At 55.5% G+C, this 14,657-nt stretch overlaps 3 protein-coding genes across 7 annotated transcripts; 2 read left to right on the forward strand and 1 right to left on the reverse strand.

Moving 5' to 3' along the window:
• Positions 1-962: 962 nt before the first annotated feature.
• IMPDH2 (inosine monophosphate dehydrogenase 2) lies at positions 963-5,701 on the forward strand (the record flags this gene model as incomplete). 4 transcript variants are annotated; one of them, XM_084247592.1, is made up of 15 exons in its annotated part: positions 963-1,066; positions 1,492-1,540; positions 1,733-1,834; positions 1,942-2,016; positions 2,345-2,551; positions 3,066-3,153; positions 3,225-3,424; positions 3,503-3,593; positions 3,692-3,787; positions 4,028-4,099; positions 4,739-4,882; positions 4,963-5,107; positions 5,203-5,346; positions 5,427-5,510; positions 5,608-5,701. In XM_084247592.1, 15 exons carry the CDS (start codon positions 969-971, stop codon positions 5,627-5,629), a joined length of 1,617 nt encoding a protein of 538 aa, XP_084103718.1. In that variant the 3' UTR covers positions 5,630-5,701. The 4 variants fall into 4 exon arrangements, with proteins under 4 accessions (XP_084103718.1, XP_084103715.1, XP_084103716.1 ...); XM_084247589.1 differs by lacking the exon at positions 4,028-4,099 and having other exon boundaries at positions 969-1,066; XM_084247590.1 differs by lacking the exon at positions 1,942-2,016 and having other exon boundaries at positions 969-1,066.
• A 669-nt stretch (positions 5,702-6,370) lies between these two features.
• Positions 6,371-7,374, reverse strand: NDUFAF3 (NADH:ubiquinone oxidoreductase complex assembly factor 3; the record flags this gene model as incomplete). The annotated part of the gene is made up of 5 exons (XM_084247762.1): positions 6,371-6,502; positions 6,578-6,678; positions 6,783-6,849; positions 7,003-7,195; positions 7,298-7,374. 5 exons carry the CDS (start codon positions 7,372-7,374, stop codon positions 6,371-6,373), a joined length of 570 nt encoding a protein of 189 aa, XP_084103888.1.
• Positions 7,375-10,493: 3,119 nt separating this feature from the next.
• Positions 10,494-14,366, forward strand: DALRD3 (DALR anticodon binding domain containing 3; the record flags this gene model as incomplete). Of its 2 annotated transcripts, XM_084247985.1 has the most annotated exons (12): positions 10,494-10,769; positions 10,839-11,143; positions 11,263-11,519; positions 11,604-11,683; positions 11,757-11,885; positions 12,854-12,924; positions 13,292-13,353; positions 13,445-13,527; positions 13,617-13,799; positions 13,875-13,988; positions 14,093-14,161; positions 14,247-14,366. In XM_084247985.1, the coding sequence occupies 12 exons, from the start codon at positions 10,605-10,607 to the stop codon at positions 14,364-14,366; spliced, it is 1,638 nt and encodes a 545-aa protein (XP_084104111.1). The 2 variants fall into 2 exon arrangements, with proteins under 2 accessions (XP_084104111.1, XP_084104110.1); XM_084247984.1 differs by lacking the exon at positions 14,247-14,366 and having other exon boundaries at positions 10,605-10,769; positions 13,901-13,988; positions 14,093-14,142.
• Between the last annotated feature and the right edge of the window lie 291 nt (positions 14,367-14,657).

The raw sequence follows: 14,657 nt of genomic DNA on the forward strand, positions 1-14,657 counted from the left end.
CCTTTCAGGCTGCTTCTGTTTAAAATGTAAAAGGAAACTTGCCCCATGCATCTTCATAAACCTGCTGCGGTAGACTCCTCAGCCCATGGGGGCTCTGGATTTCCTGAGAGCCAGATGTCCTAGAAAGTTGCTGGCAGACTTTTTTGTTTTTTTGTCTTGAATCTGAGGAAAGGGCTTGGACTGTTAGGAGACATGTGGCCCCTTCCCTTCCTTCAGAAAGGTGGAATTAATGATGGATGGCCCCTCCATGGAATCTTCCCCAGCTGGCTTCCACTCTCACTGGCAGACTTCGCTGACTACAGGGGAGCCGCGGTCTTTTCTTTCTTCATGCTGAGACAGAAACTTAGCATCTTAATGGAAGGAAAATGAGGGGAACTTTAATTATGATTTATTAAAGACAATTTCTATTACACCCTCCTTTATGACAAGTGACATTTTAGATGTTAAAGTAAAAACTTTACCATGCCTTTTTTTTTTTTCCGGCCTAACATTGAGGCCTTAAACCTGAGGCTCCTGTGCCTGATGGAATTCTTGTAACATACACTTGTGTATCATATAAAGATACCACTCTGTTTCTCTTATGTATTCTTAATCTAGTTGTTTATTAAGAATGACAAGCACGTCTTTTCAACATGCTAGTGAACAACGCCTCTTTATTTGGGAGGAGTCTGGCGGGACAGTGGAAACACAATCACTTAGATTAATTGAAACGGGCTAAGGTGCAGAAGGGGCAGCAACCAGAAACCAATTCCCCGGTGAAATGGCTAGGGTGTCTTGTGCGCATGCGCTTCCCCTCTAGGCAGCCCCGCCCCGGGGGTGGAGGCACCGCCCATGCGCGCTGCGTCCTGACGTCAGCGACGCGTAGGACGCAGTGACGCTAATCCGCGGGTTTATATTGGCGCGGCCCAGGCGGCAGAGGCCTCTGCGGCGCGGTCCTCGGAGACACGCGGCTCTTCCCGGTTCCGGCCATGGCCGACTACCTGATTAGCGGGGGCACGTCCTACGTGCCAGACGACGGGCTCACCGCACAGCAGCTGTTCAACTGCGGGGACGGCCTCACCTACAAGTGCGGGCCTAACGGGCTCACCTGGGCGAGGAGGGGCGGTGCGATGGGCTGGCAGGGCGGATGGGGCCCCCATTGAGCCTGCACGGGTGCGGGCGTGGCTAGAGTTACCGCAAATTCCCCGCACATCTCTGCGGTTCGTTTTACAGAACTGAAGGGTGGGATGGAGGAGGCATCTTAGTGCTTGGGATTTCAGGCTTGAAACTTCATTCTCTGTGCACATGGAATTGTCGGTGCCAAGGGTGCCGATGACAGCTAGGTGGCAGAAACGGTCCCCTGCCCCCGTCACGACTTTGTCCTTTGCCCTGCCTGTGACACATGGGCTAGTGCCACTCTGCCCAAATGCCTTATGAGGTGATTTTTGAGGATGGACTCTCAGGCTGCGCTAAGCCTGAGCCTTACTCTCAATTCGCTCCCCTCCCCCATAGTGACTTTCTCATTCTCCCTGGGTACATCGACTTCACTGCAGACCAGGTGGTGAGTATGGCCAGGAATGCTGCTGTCCCCTGGTCTCTGGGCTACCTCACCAGATTGGGCTTGGGGGTGGATTCTGTGGAATGGTCTTGCTGGCATGCAAGTAATACAGGGTGCCACCTGTTTTGTGGGATAACTGACATCACCCTGCAATATATATAATTCTTTCCCATATTAGTTGGCTTTATTTTCCAGGACCTGACTTCTGCTCTGACCAAAAAGATCACTCTGAAGACTCCACTGGTTTCTTCACCCATGGACACAGTCACAGAGGCTGGGATGGCCATAGCAATGGCGGTGAGCTCCTCAGGGTGTGAGGGCAGAGGCCCAGCTCTCTTTTCAAAGGCATACAATCATGCTTCTCTTATTCTTTGTCAACTCTTTTCTGTCCATTTATCTTGCAGCTTACTGGTGGTATTGGCTTCATTCACCATAACTGTACACCTGAATTCCAGGCCAATGAAGTTCGGAAAGTGAAGGTCAGACGGGCATGGATTGTGTTCAAGAGTTCCTGGGAATTACATTGAGTGGGACGGGAGCAAGGAATTTTTCTGCTCCTAATTTAGGATCATTTCTTCCTACTGTGAATTCCTGATAAGATCCAATACCCTTTGTCATAAGGCAATAGAAGAGCATCAGGTGGACAGTGCTGACAGCCACCCATGTCTCCTAACCCTAGGGTTTGAAGTGTTGGGTGTGCATTGGTCTTGTGGCAGTGCTGAAGGGGAAGTTGGCACAGACTCGGACTTCATGCCAAGAGCCTGATGAAAGTGGTTCAGAAACACCCTTTCTTTCTATCATTTCCAGAAATATGAACAGGGATTCATCACGGACCCTGTGGTCCTCAGCCCCAGGGATCGAGTGCGGGATGTGTTTGAAGCTAAGGCCCGACATGGCTTCTGTGGTATACCCATCACTGACACGGGCCGGATGGGGAGCCGTCTGGTGGGCATCATCTCCTCAAGGGATATTGATTTTCTCAAGGAGGAGGAGCACGATCGTTGTTTGGAAGAGGTGGGTGTTACTAGCAGAGCAAAACCAAACTCTGGTAGTCCAGGTTAATGACAGGAAGGTTTTTGTTGGCTGAATGACATCTCTGAGGGCCTCTGCTTTCTAGCAAAGATGAATACCCTTCCAGCTTTCTAACCGCTCCATGAAATTTCCACATCCTTTCCTTAACAAAGACTTTGTGCCAATATTTGCTAGTGCATACTGTTTTTTGCTGCCGCAAATCCCAGCCCCTAGTGGGAAATATAAAGGACCAATGTCAGCATCCTCTTTTAATGTCTAGTTGCAGCTCCAGCATGGCCCTCTTTTTCTCCGCAGTGTAATGCGTACCATGTTGTCCTTTCTACTCAACTCTCTTGCCACCAGATTGCTACAGAAACTTGTGGCTTCCCTTGAGGAAGGTGGTTTGGATGTGGTTACATGAATATGGTGGTCCTTGGAAACTCACCTTGAGTTAAGGCAGTCTGTTGAGAGGTCTGCTCTCTGATTGGCCCTGCCTTACAGCTCCTCTCCTTCTTAGATCATGACAAAGAGAGAAGACTTGGTGGTAGCCCCTGCAGGCATCACATTGAAGGAAGCAAATGAAATTCTGCAGCGCAGCAAAAAAGGTAAGTTCTAGAGGTAGGAATTGTCAAGCAACCAAGAAAGACCAGGGTCCTGATTCATGTCCTGCCCCCAGGAAAGTTGCCCATTGTAAATGAAGACGATGAGCTGGTGGCCATCATTGCCCGGACAGACCTGAAGAAGAACCGTGATTACCCACTGGCCTCTAAAGATGCCAAAAAGCAGCTGCTATGTGGAGCAGCTATTGGCACTCATGAGGATGACAAGTATCGACTAGACTTATTAGCGCAGGCTGGTGTAGACGTAGTAGTTTTGGTGAGTTGACACACAGGCAGGGTGGGATGGTGGGTGTAATTGCCATACCAGTCTCATTGGAACGTCTTCCCTGCCTAGGACTCTTCCCAGGGAAACTCCATTTTTCAGATCAACATGATCAAGTACATCAAAGAGAAATACCCCAGTCTCCAAGTTATCGGAGGAAATGGTGAGACAAGACTGGGCTCTGAAGGATGTGGGGAAAGTGTGAGGAAGCTAGGTTCCCACCTAGACCTTCATGTGATCATTTCCCTCTTCTCACTGCAGTGGTCACAGCTGCTCAGGCCAAGAACCTCATTGATGCTGGTGTAGATGCTTTGCGTGTGGGCATGGGCAGTGGTTCCATCTGTATCACTCAGGAAGGTAAGATCCTTTGTCAGGGCTTTGAGCCCTACGTGCCCTAGAGCCAAGAGCTCTTATGGGAACTATATTAAGTCTTCCAAAGGGGCAGCCCCTGGGCCAAACGGGCCCCTCTGGATGGGTGACTTGCCCAGAAGCAAGACGAGCTCTCGTCATTCCTCACCTGCCACTCCCCTTGCCTAGCCTGGCCTCCTTGCTCCTGCTCTGCGCCCTCTCTAAACTCTGGTCTGTTTTTTTATTTAGCGGCTCCCAAGATCCCTCCAGACATAAAGTCCCACAGCCCCAAATGCCCTTCTACTGTCACGGGCTGCTATAGTAAGTTCGGCCCGGCCCAGCGGCCCGGCCCAGCTGCCCACTGCCCGGCTGGCTTGGTTGACTGTAGCTGTAGCTCCCGGGGTTTGTGGTGCTGATGGGTGGGCAGGCAAACAATGACAGACCATGGTTTTGGGGGCTGCTCAAGAACACAGCTCCCTACTTTTCCTGGGGTGCTTATAGGGTGGCACCTCCTCCAGGTAGGCCCTGCTCTGCCCATATCTCCTGCAGTGTAGGCACAGCTCAAGAACCATCTGTGAACCCCACTTCCACAGAACACTGTCCTGATCTTGTCTGAGCTGCCCACCAAACAGGGAGAAAAAGGGTGGGTCTCTGGGTACTAACTGCACGGTGCCACCTAGCAGCTGGGCGGGGCTTTCCCGGCTGCTGACTGCATGTGCCTGAGGCTGCTCTGGGCCATGCATACATGCACGTGCACACGCAAGGGCGAGTGGAGGCCATCACAGCTGTTTGTCTTGTTCAAGGCAGATGGGCCAGCAGCCATCCAAACATGACCCACCCTCAGCCAGGCTGCAGTTCTGGTGCAGTTGTAGCTGAGAGCTCCTAGGTGCTGAGTTGTAGCCGCAGGGCCCTTGTCTATCCACACTGACTCCACCCATCCATCTGTTCATCTTTCAACAGTGCTGGCCTGTGGACGGCCCCAAGCAACAGCAGTATATAAGGTGTCAGAATATGCACGGCGTTTTGGTGTTCCTGTCATCGCTGACGGAGGAATCCAAAACGTGGGCCACATTGCCAAAGCTTTGGCCCTTGGGGCCTCCACAGGTGAGGCCCAGTACCCTGAGACTGGGGGGACTCCTCCATTGCCACACAGGTTCTGCCCCCAGCATTCTGTCTGTTCATAGTCATGATGGGCTCCCTCCTGGCTGCTACCACTGAGGCCCCTGGAGAATATTTCTTCTCTGATGGGATTCGCCTAAAGAAATACCGTGGAATGGGGTCTCTCGATGCCATGGACAAACATCTCAGCAGCCAGAACCGATATTTCAGGTGGGACAGCAAGGTCAATTATGTCAATCTATCCTTGCCCTGACCATCTGTGTTTTGATCTTACCTCTTTTTTTGTTTTTTGCCTCTCCCTGCAGTGAAGCTGACAAAATCAAAGTAGCTCAGGGGGTGTCTGGGGCTGTGCAAGACAAAGGGTCCATCCACAAATTTGTTCCCTACCTGATTGCCGGCATCCAGCACTCATGCCAGGACATTGGTGCCAAGAGTTTGACACAAGTCCGGTAAGGTTGGGGCGCTGGGACATGAGGAGCCAGCTTGGTCCAGGGTCAGTTAGCTACATCTGACATCTGCCTCTCTTCAGAGCCATGATGTATTCTGGGGAACTCAAGTTTGAGAAGAGAACATCCTCAGCTCAGGTAGAAGGTGGTGTCCACGGCCTCCATTCGTAAGTAACCGACCCTCTTCTACCCCTCTGTCCCTGGGTGGTGTCTGCCATGCCTTTTCTCCTGCCCTCACCTCATAGCTGGTCCTTCTGTCTACAGGTATGAGAAACGGCTTTTCTGAAAAGGGATACAGCACGCGCGCGCACACACACACACACACACACCCCCTGGTTTTTCAATAAAAGTTTGAAAAAAATGTGATGCTTGACTTTTTTTTTAGGATAAGGGGAAGGCAAGGCTCTGTGGCTGCCACCATCACAGATGCATGTAACACCCTTAATAACAGGGGAACCCTCGGGCCCTGAGGTTAAGGTTTTTAGGTTCAAAAAGTCCCAGAACTCACAAGCCAATTCTGAACAGCTCTGGTTCCCCAAGTCTAGGTTCACACTGAAATCACAGAACAAGGCTTTAGACTGTAATCCTCAGTGCCTCCTGCTACCCCCAAGCTTGGTCACACAGGACCAAATTAAGACGTATATACTTATTCTCTAGCATGAATCTCCACAAAGGATTTTGTGGAGAAAATTCTGAGGTCCCTCCTCAAATCTTCATGTGCTAAAGTAGAAAGATCTGCAGTTTGGAGCAAATGCACATACAGCCTCTTGGCTTCAAAGAAGCCAAGGGAGTCCCAAGTAGCCTAGATGAAAAAATGACCCCTTTGATTTCTTCACAGCCCCTACGAAAAGTTCATTAAGAGAGCAGCCCCTGGCCAGCAACACACCTAGTACAAAATGGGTGAAGTGGATCAAGTATTAGTTTGCGAAAGACTAATGTTATAGTGCCAAAGGGAAGGGACTAGTGAAAGTGTTGGGGACCCCTGGGCGCTGCAAAATGTGCCCCGTTCTTCCTTGAAAAGGCACACTCAGGTCCTGTTGGCGCATTCTGAATCTTGGGCCAGAGGTGTAAGCATAGTCCCTCCCAGTGGGGGAATGAGAGCAGCTCCTGTCACTCGGCCTTCGTGACACAGGAAGTTGAAAGTGGCACATGCATTGGGCTGCAAAAAGAAAGCTACCATTAATTTGGGTAGGGCTAGGTATAGGCTCCCCTCCCTGGGAGTTGGTGAACTTACCGTGTCCTGCACCTCCAAAGCGATGCCCCTCTGCCTCATGGCTTGCAGCACCTGGGATTGCAGCCGCTCAGTCCGGTCTCCAGTGCCCACCACCACAATTTCTAGGGAAGGATGAGCATGGCTAATCTAATCTACAGACAGGTCGAGTCGGGTGGGGGTGGATTTCTGGGGTTTAGAGCACGCCATCCCTCCTCTCCTTTGATACCTATTCCAGGCTCTAGCATCCAGAAGAGGGAGAAGCTCTCTTCGGTAATATCCTGGTGGGATCCTACCTGTATGGGGAACAAGCAGGTTAAAACGACCCAAGCTGTTTTGCCCACAACCCCCTCACCTGTTCAACAACAGGGGAATGTATGCCCGGGATGAAATCAAAGGAGGGCGGCCTGTGACTCTGGGCCCCGGTTTGCTCGCAAGGGAGGGCTCACGTTCCACTGCACCATTGAGTTCGGAAGCAGCGCGCAGGGCCCAAACACGCGATTCCCGTTGATCGTGAAGCCGCAGTTGTTGTAGCTGTCGATGTACATGGCGTGCGGGGACTCGCGCTGCAGCATAGAGATGCGCGTCCGCTGATAGAGCTCATCATCGGCGGGCGTGAGCCGATGCCCACGCCGTGGCACCCTGCGGAGGGCTGTGGTCAGGGTCTAGAGGGCCAGAGGAATGAGGCCGGAGGTCGCCGGCCGTAAAAGGCGGGATGGCCAAGGACCCTGACTCCGGGCTCACCATAGCATCTCCGAGGGCCGACAGCGCAACGTGGGTCGCGATCGGAACAAGCCGCGGAGCCGGAGAGCAGCAGCCATGGCTGACCAGCGCGCAGCGGGAGCGGCGCAGGGTCAAAGGGGTTGTAGCGGAGCCCAGCGCCGCGCAGCTGCAGTGCCCCCCTGCGTCCCGGAGGGCAAGGAGCAGCTCGCTAGCCCGGGCGCGGGCGCGGGCGCAGGAGCAGGCCGGCGCTTTAAGTCCCAGGAGGGCGCGTCCCCCAGCGCGGCTCTGATGTCTGCACCTGCCGCCCGGCCCGCCCTGGGCCCCCGCAGACCGTCCTGGGGGAGCCGGACACCTGGTGGCCGGGCCGACCTCAGGGCACTGCCTGGGCCCCAGCCGCGACCTGGGCCCCCGACTCTCAGCCATTACGCAGGGCTCACGGGGCCGGGGGCGGGGCAGCCGCGCACCTGGTGCAGTCCCGAACACCTGGCCAGGGCGTGGTGCCAGTCTCCAAGCCCCTAATCCCAGCCTTTGGGGCGTCAGGTTCCGGGGGCGGGGCGGGTGGGTCGAGTTTCCCCAGCTCGCCGCCGAATCACGCCCCTCCCTAACCGTCACCCGCGCGACCGTTGGCGTCGCCTCCGCGCGTCGCGTGGGGCGTGGCCGCGCGTGGATTGGCCTCTTAGGAGCGCGAGTGGGCGTGTCCGGGTGGCTGCTCCTTAAAATGGCTCCAAGTCCGCAGTCAGAGCAAGCGGAAGGGGACGCCGTGGTGGGGGACTTGTAGCTCCGTTCCGGTGGGACCGACCGGGCCGAACCGGACCAGACACTGAACTAGGCGGCGGCCGGAGCATCGCCCTGTCCTCACTCAATCAGCTTGCGTCCCGAGAATTTCCCGCCCCCCGTCTCCAGCCGAATCGGAGGGCCTACTGGCACGAGAGTCGCTGGCGCCCGTACCGGGTTCGGGCATCTCCGCGCGCCCACCTTGTGGCCTCGGGGGGCCGTTGTGGCGTCTACTACCAGCGGGCGGGAGGCTCGGCACAGCCGAGGACGGTCGCAGTGGATTCCAGGGGGTCGGGCCGCCGCCGTGTGGGCCCATTGGGCCCATTGCGCTCCGGGCGCTGGCAGCGTCATCGGACAAAGGGCCCGGGGTGCGAGGGTGTCCCTGAGGCGGGCGCGCGGGTTTACTTCCTCTCCGACCCCATGGGTGCGCTTCCCTCTTGGCTGATCCCGAAGCCCGCCCCGCCACCGTCACCGCTTCAGTGGCCCTGGCTGCGTGTGACCAACCAACAGGACTAATCCTGCCCGGCGGATCTAATCCGGATCGGGACCCGGTCCCAGGGGAGGTCCCACCGCCCCTCCTATTGTTTTGGGACCCAGGTGAGCGCCTCGTTCCCACTAGACTCGGTTTCACCGCCTAATCCTGTGTCCGCCTCGTGGGAGTGGGGGTTTCTGTTCTGGCCCCAGGACGAGCGACCCTCCCTCCGGTACCCCCGCCCCCCATGGCTGGACAGCGGGCAACGGAATCCCAAAAGCAGCTGTTGTCTCCAGAGCATTCCAGCTGCGCTTGGATTTCGTTCCCTGCTCTCCTGCCTGAGCAGCGTCCCGGCCGAGATGGGGTGGGCTAGTCCTGATCCCCCAGACATACTTCATTGGGTCGCTCTGGTCTCCATCCCTCTCAGGTGCGCCCTCAGGCTGGAAGTGACGGGTGCGAACGTCGGTGAGCCGGGGCGGTGGCCATCTCTGAATACCGGGGTAGCATTGGCGAGGGAGGGCTGACGGGCCTCCGAATAAGGCTGCAGTGGCGGTGAGTCCCATAGGGCCGCCCCAGCCTGCAGCTCGCTAAAGATAGCCCTTCACTTCCTGGGGAAAAACCACCCCAACCGTCTTCTGGTACCGAAAGTAGCTGAAGTCCCCAGGTCGGCCTCGGGCTTCTGACCCTATTAACAGCTTTTCCCGGGTGTTAAGCCTGCGATATGGAAAGCGCTTTGGAATGACACGATCACTCCCGTTGAGTGGGCACCCAAGAAGCCATCGGGAATGTCGTGTCCGCCCAGTGCTCTTTCGGAGCCTCCCAGTAGGGCCTTGCAGTCCTAATTCAGAAAGGGGTCTTGCCAAGATTTTCCTGTCCCTAGGATTCACCCCTCTTTCTGAGCTGCTGAGTACTCACTGCTCCAGGGCAGAGATGCTGGGTTTGTGCTCTGATACCTCAAATTTAATCTCCATTAAAAGAAAGAAAAAGGGGATTTGAATTACACTAAAGTGAAAGCAGTTGGGAGTCTTCATGGGCCAGAAGTGCTTTCTGCAAGCGCTAGTAGAGGAGTGAGATATTCCGACCAAGAGCTGTCCTTTAGCTGGGGCTTTCCATAGTCACATTGTTTAGTTGGCCCATAATGGCTCCTTGCCTAGACCAGGAAGCGGGAGGATCCCTGTTAAAGTACACCGGGTTAAAGGAGAAGCATTGAAAGCTGGCAATTCTGGAAACTCTCATGTTCTAATTCCCCAAGAGAAGAAAGCAGCAGTTACATCAGAGTGGGCACTAATCGGGAATAAAGATGACCCATACCTCAAAGGAGGAAATGCTTACAAATAACCTAAAGACCCAGGACACTCTTTATTTTTTTTTAAAGATTTATTTATGCATACAAGAGCTGGGGTACAGGCCAGAGGTGGGGGAGGGTGAGAGGATCCACCAGAGACAGAGTGGGGAACAGAACAGGTAGACTGACCAAAATATACTTCTGAGGGGAGCAGTGGGAGAGTCAGGCGAGGTCTGCTGCGCCATGTGGGTAGCTCCCTGGCCGGCGGGGATTGAACTCGTGCTGCAGAGGCTGTGGATTGCTTCGCAGTGCGGTGCTTAACCCCTTGCACCACCAGGGAGGCCCAGGACACGACTTTTAAAATTTTTTAGTAGGTTGTGAAAGTGGCCTTAAAGTTAGCTGCTCTATTTCAGTAACAATTCACTCAGAATTTTTGGTGTCTTTATCACGTGTAAAATGCGGGAAATGAAACATCACAAGCTATATAAGACTTCGAGGAAGAGAGGGCCCCCTCTGAGCCCCACGATCAGGTGATCGCGAGGACGCTTTCCCTGTTTGTTGAAGCGGATGGCTCGGAAAGAACAGTAGCCCCGGGAATGGGACTCCAGTCGGAGCAGAGCTGGAGGGCCCTGCGGGGGGAGGGCGGGGCGGGGGTCATAGGTTGACTGCTGCTAGCGGGGCTCTGGCGCACCTGTCCACTCAGGGAACGCCGCCAAGTCCCCGCCCCGCTCTTCCGGCCTCCCGGAAATTCGGTCTCCCGACATTGCTTCCGGTTCCGCTCTCTCCTTCCGGTCGCCATGGCGACGAGGCGCCTTGGGGTTGAGGAGACGCTGGGGGCCCTGAATGCGGCTCTCGGGCCTGGCGGCCCAGTGTGGTACAAGGAGACTCGCGCCCGCCACCTGCGCGCTCGAGACTTCCTAGCGCCGCGGCGCGCGCTCCAGGCGCGCTTCGGGGACGGACAGGTAGGCGGGAGCCGGGGAGACGTGGGCGGGGGTCACTGAGATCCCGTTCACCCCCTTGTCCACCCACAGGTGCCCGAGCGCGTGGTCCGAGCGGTGGCCGCCCTGCAGGGCCCCGGCGTGGCCCCGGTGCTGCGTTGCGCGCCGACCCCCGCGGGCCTGGCGCTCCAGCTGCAGCGGCCCGCTGTTTTCGAGCGCGTCCTCGGCGCGGTAACCGCCTACGCCGCGCCCGCCGCGCCCGCCGCGCCCTCTGCTCAGTGCTCGCGCGTCGTCCTGCACTGCCCGGCGCTGCGCGGCGCTCCCAGCGTGCTCAGCCTGAGCCAACTGCGTGCTGTGCTTGTGGCCGACCACCTGGCGCGAGCGCTGAACGCTCACGGGTGAGCAGGGACGCGGGGCAGTTGCAGGCCGAGAACCCGCGGCCCTTTAAAATTGGCCTGGGGGCTAGAGAGGGTAGGGTGGGCTGGCCCAGGCTGAGGTGGCTGCTTTCGCTTCGCAGGGTGTGTGTGCGCCTTGTGCCCGCTGTGCGGGACCCTTGCATGGTGACCTTCCTGCAGCAACTGCGGGTGGACTGGCCCACTACCTCGAAGAGGTTTGCTTCTGAAGCCCTGAGGACCCGAGCACTTGCAGAGCTTAGCCCTGCCCGCGACAGCGGAACCTTGCCCCCAGGTGCCCTGGGCAGTGTGTGTCTGAAAGAACTGGTAGAAGAACGAGGACGCACAGTTGGCTATGACCCCAGCCTGACGAATTGTCTGGGTAAGACCTCTTGCTTAGCAGGGCCTGAAAGAAAGTGGGGCGTCTGGGCGCCCACCTAGCCTCAGGGCCCTACATTCTCTGCAGTAACTGAGGATCTGCTCTCTGTGCTGGCTGAACTGCAGGAGGCTGTGCAGCACTGGCATGAGGACACCTCCCAAGGCCTGGTTAGTGACTGACTCCTCATCCCTTAGGCATCTGTAAAAGTTTCCCTGCAGTGACTGTCCTCATTCCCCATAGGCTGCAGCCCCAGATGCTGGTACAGACAGCTGCATGGTTGTTCATGTGGTGAACTGTGAGGAGGAGTTCCAGCAACAAAAGTTGGACTTGCTTTGGTGGAAGCTAGATGACCAGGCTCCTCTCATACAGGTCGGTTAGAGATGGCGGAGTCCCCAGTCCAACTTCAGAGTGCCCTTGAAAACCCATCCAAGGGATCTTAGCAGCCAGTCTAGGTGACACTTGACCATGGGTGAAATGTTAGGTTTGGTGAATGGACACATGCAGCAGGTACAGAGGCCTAGGAGAGGGCAGGCTCTGAAGGCACAACCCAGAGGACATGGAAGAGATTGAACAGGCTGGACATGTTCTGAGGGATGAGGGACTGAAATTAGGAGGGAGGCCCTAAACCTGATGATAAAGTTCAAGCACCTGACTTAGGTTCCTTAAGGTGGGTAGAGGTTTGGGTTTTTTTTTCTTCTTTTTTTTTTTTTTTAAAGATTTATTTATTAGATTTTTTTTTTTTTTTAATACAAGCACTGGGTACAGTCAGAAGCGCGGGAGGGTAAGAGAATTCACCAGAGTCAGAGTGGGGAGCAGAGCAGGCAGAAGGACCGAAGTACACTGCTGAGGGGAGCAGCGGGTGGCAGGAGAGGTCTGCACGCCATGCGGGACCCTCCTCTGGTGGCCGGGGAGTAGCCGGGGATCGAACTGGCGCTGCAGAGGCTGCGGGCAGCTTCACAACCCAGCGCTCAACCGCTGCGCCACTGGGGAGGCCCATGTTTGGTTTTTTTTTTTTTTTGAGATTTATTTATGCATACAAGAACTGGGGTACAGGCCAGAGGTGGAGGGCAGGGGTGAGAGGAGTCACCAGAGACAGAGTGGGGAGCAGAATAGGTGGATCTACTGAAATACACTGCTGAGGGGAGCAGCTGGCGAGACAGGTCTGCTGTGCCATGTGGGTAGCTCCCTGGTGAGGGATTGAACTCGTGCAGCAGTGATTGGCAATAGCTTGATAGTGCTGAGACTTAACGCATGCACCATGAGGGAGGCCCTTGTGGTGGGGGGTTTATTGTGGAGACTATCACTACCTGGCTGAGCCACTGTTATCTTCCTGACAGAAGCACGTGGTTTGTGGTCCAGTGAAAGTACCTCATGCACCTGGTACCCTGACTGCCCCTGAGTACTATGAGTAAGTGAGCTGGAAGGCAGGCCACCAAGCCCGGGTAGCTGAGGTGGGGGTGGGGGGCCCTGACCCCTGTCCCTTCTCTTTAAAAAAAAAAAAAAAATTATTTATTTATGCACACAAGATTTGGGATGTAGGCCAGAGGTATGTGTGTGTGTGGCGGGGGTGGGGGTGGGGAGAGAACAGGCGGACTGATTGAAATGCATTGCTGAGGGGAACAGCAGGCGAGGAGAGGTCTGCTGAGCCATGTGGGTAGCTCTCTGGCTGGGGATTAAACTCGTGCTGCAGTGCCTGGTGATAGCTTCATAGTGCTGAAACAACCCCTTGCGCCACCAGGGAGGCCCCCCTTCTCTCATTCTTTTCCAAAATGCAGGCTCCGACACGCCCAGGTGTGTAAAGCCTCAGCACTGAAGCATGGCATGGACATAGCGCAAGGTGTGCCTGGGAGACCTGGCTCTAATTTGGGTGGGGGCAGGTCATTTGCACCCCTGCCCAAAGAATGACCCACCTACCTATACTCCCTCAGACCCAGCATGGACAGAAATCTTCAGGGTTCTCTCTGTGGCAACCATCAAATTTGAGATGCTCAGCACTGCCCCACAGAGTCAGGTGAGCCAAGGCGCCCCACAGGACCAGGGCAGGTGGCTTGGTGCATGGTGGCTGTCCTCCCTTCCTGCAGCTATGCCTCCCTTCCCTAGCTCCTCCTGGCCCTGGCTGACAGCAGCATTTCCACAAAGGGCACTAAGAGCGGCACCTTTGTCATGTATAACTGTGCTCGTCTCGCCACACTCTTTGAGAGTTACAAGCACAGCACGGAACAAGGTCTCTACCCTTCTTTTCCACCCGTGAGCAGCCTGGACTTCTCATTGCTGCATGACGAGGTAAGTGCCCCTCGCGGGCAGCTAGTACATGCAGGAGACGTGAACTCTTCCCTCCCAGCACCCTTCTCCCCACAGGGTGAGTGGTTGCTGCTCTTCAACAGTGTCCTCCCCTTCCCAGACCTGCTGAACCAGACAGCAGCCCTGGCCTGCACAGCCCCAGGGCGCCACGTTACTACACGCACAGAGATGGTGAGGCAGAGAAAACCAGAACAAACACTGCATGTTCTAGTCTTTATTATGGTCTGGAGCACAACAACAAAGAGACAGGCCAGTAACTCAGTTTCTCTCTCTAGGTGTGCAAGTTCTTGGTGCAGCTCAGCATGGATTTCAGCTCATACTATAACCGTGTACACATCCTAGGGGTAAGCAAGCACACAGCAGAAGGAAGGGGGTGGGGTGCGGGGGGAAGCAAAGGGATGAGACCAGCAGGGTACTTTTCTTCTCCAGGAGCCTCAACCACACCTGTTTGGTCAAATGTTTGCCCGTCTGCAGCTTCTACAAGCTGTGCGTGAAGTGCTCCACACTGGCCTGGCCCTGCTGGGTCTACCTCCACTGAGCCACATCTAAGGCCACAGAGGCCCCAGTATCTGGGAGTAGCCACAAAGTCATCAACTGAGGGAAAATAAAAACCCCACAGATTTTGCTAGAGACCTGGAACCAAAATAAATTGCTTGTTTCAAAGCTTGGTCCTAACTAGGGGATGGGACGTATTCTTGGTTGGCTAGGCAGCACTCTACTCACCTCCAGCTCCTGCCCTGAAATCAGGGACCTGCAGCTGCCTCCTCCTCCCTTAAAGCATGATGGGCACAGGCACAGTCAGTTACTCCTGCTCCTCTGTCCACGAGCAGGACCCATGCC

The sequence above is a fragment of the Talpa europaea genome, assembly GCF_964194135.1.
Source record: "Talpa europaea genome assembly, chromosome: 11".
Classification (NCBI taxonomy): Eukaryota; Metazoa; Chordata; class Mammalia; order Eulipotyphla; family Talpidae; genus Talpa; species Talpa europaea.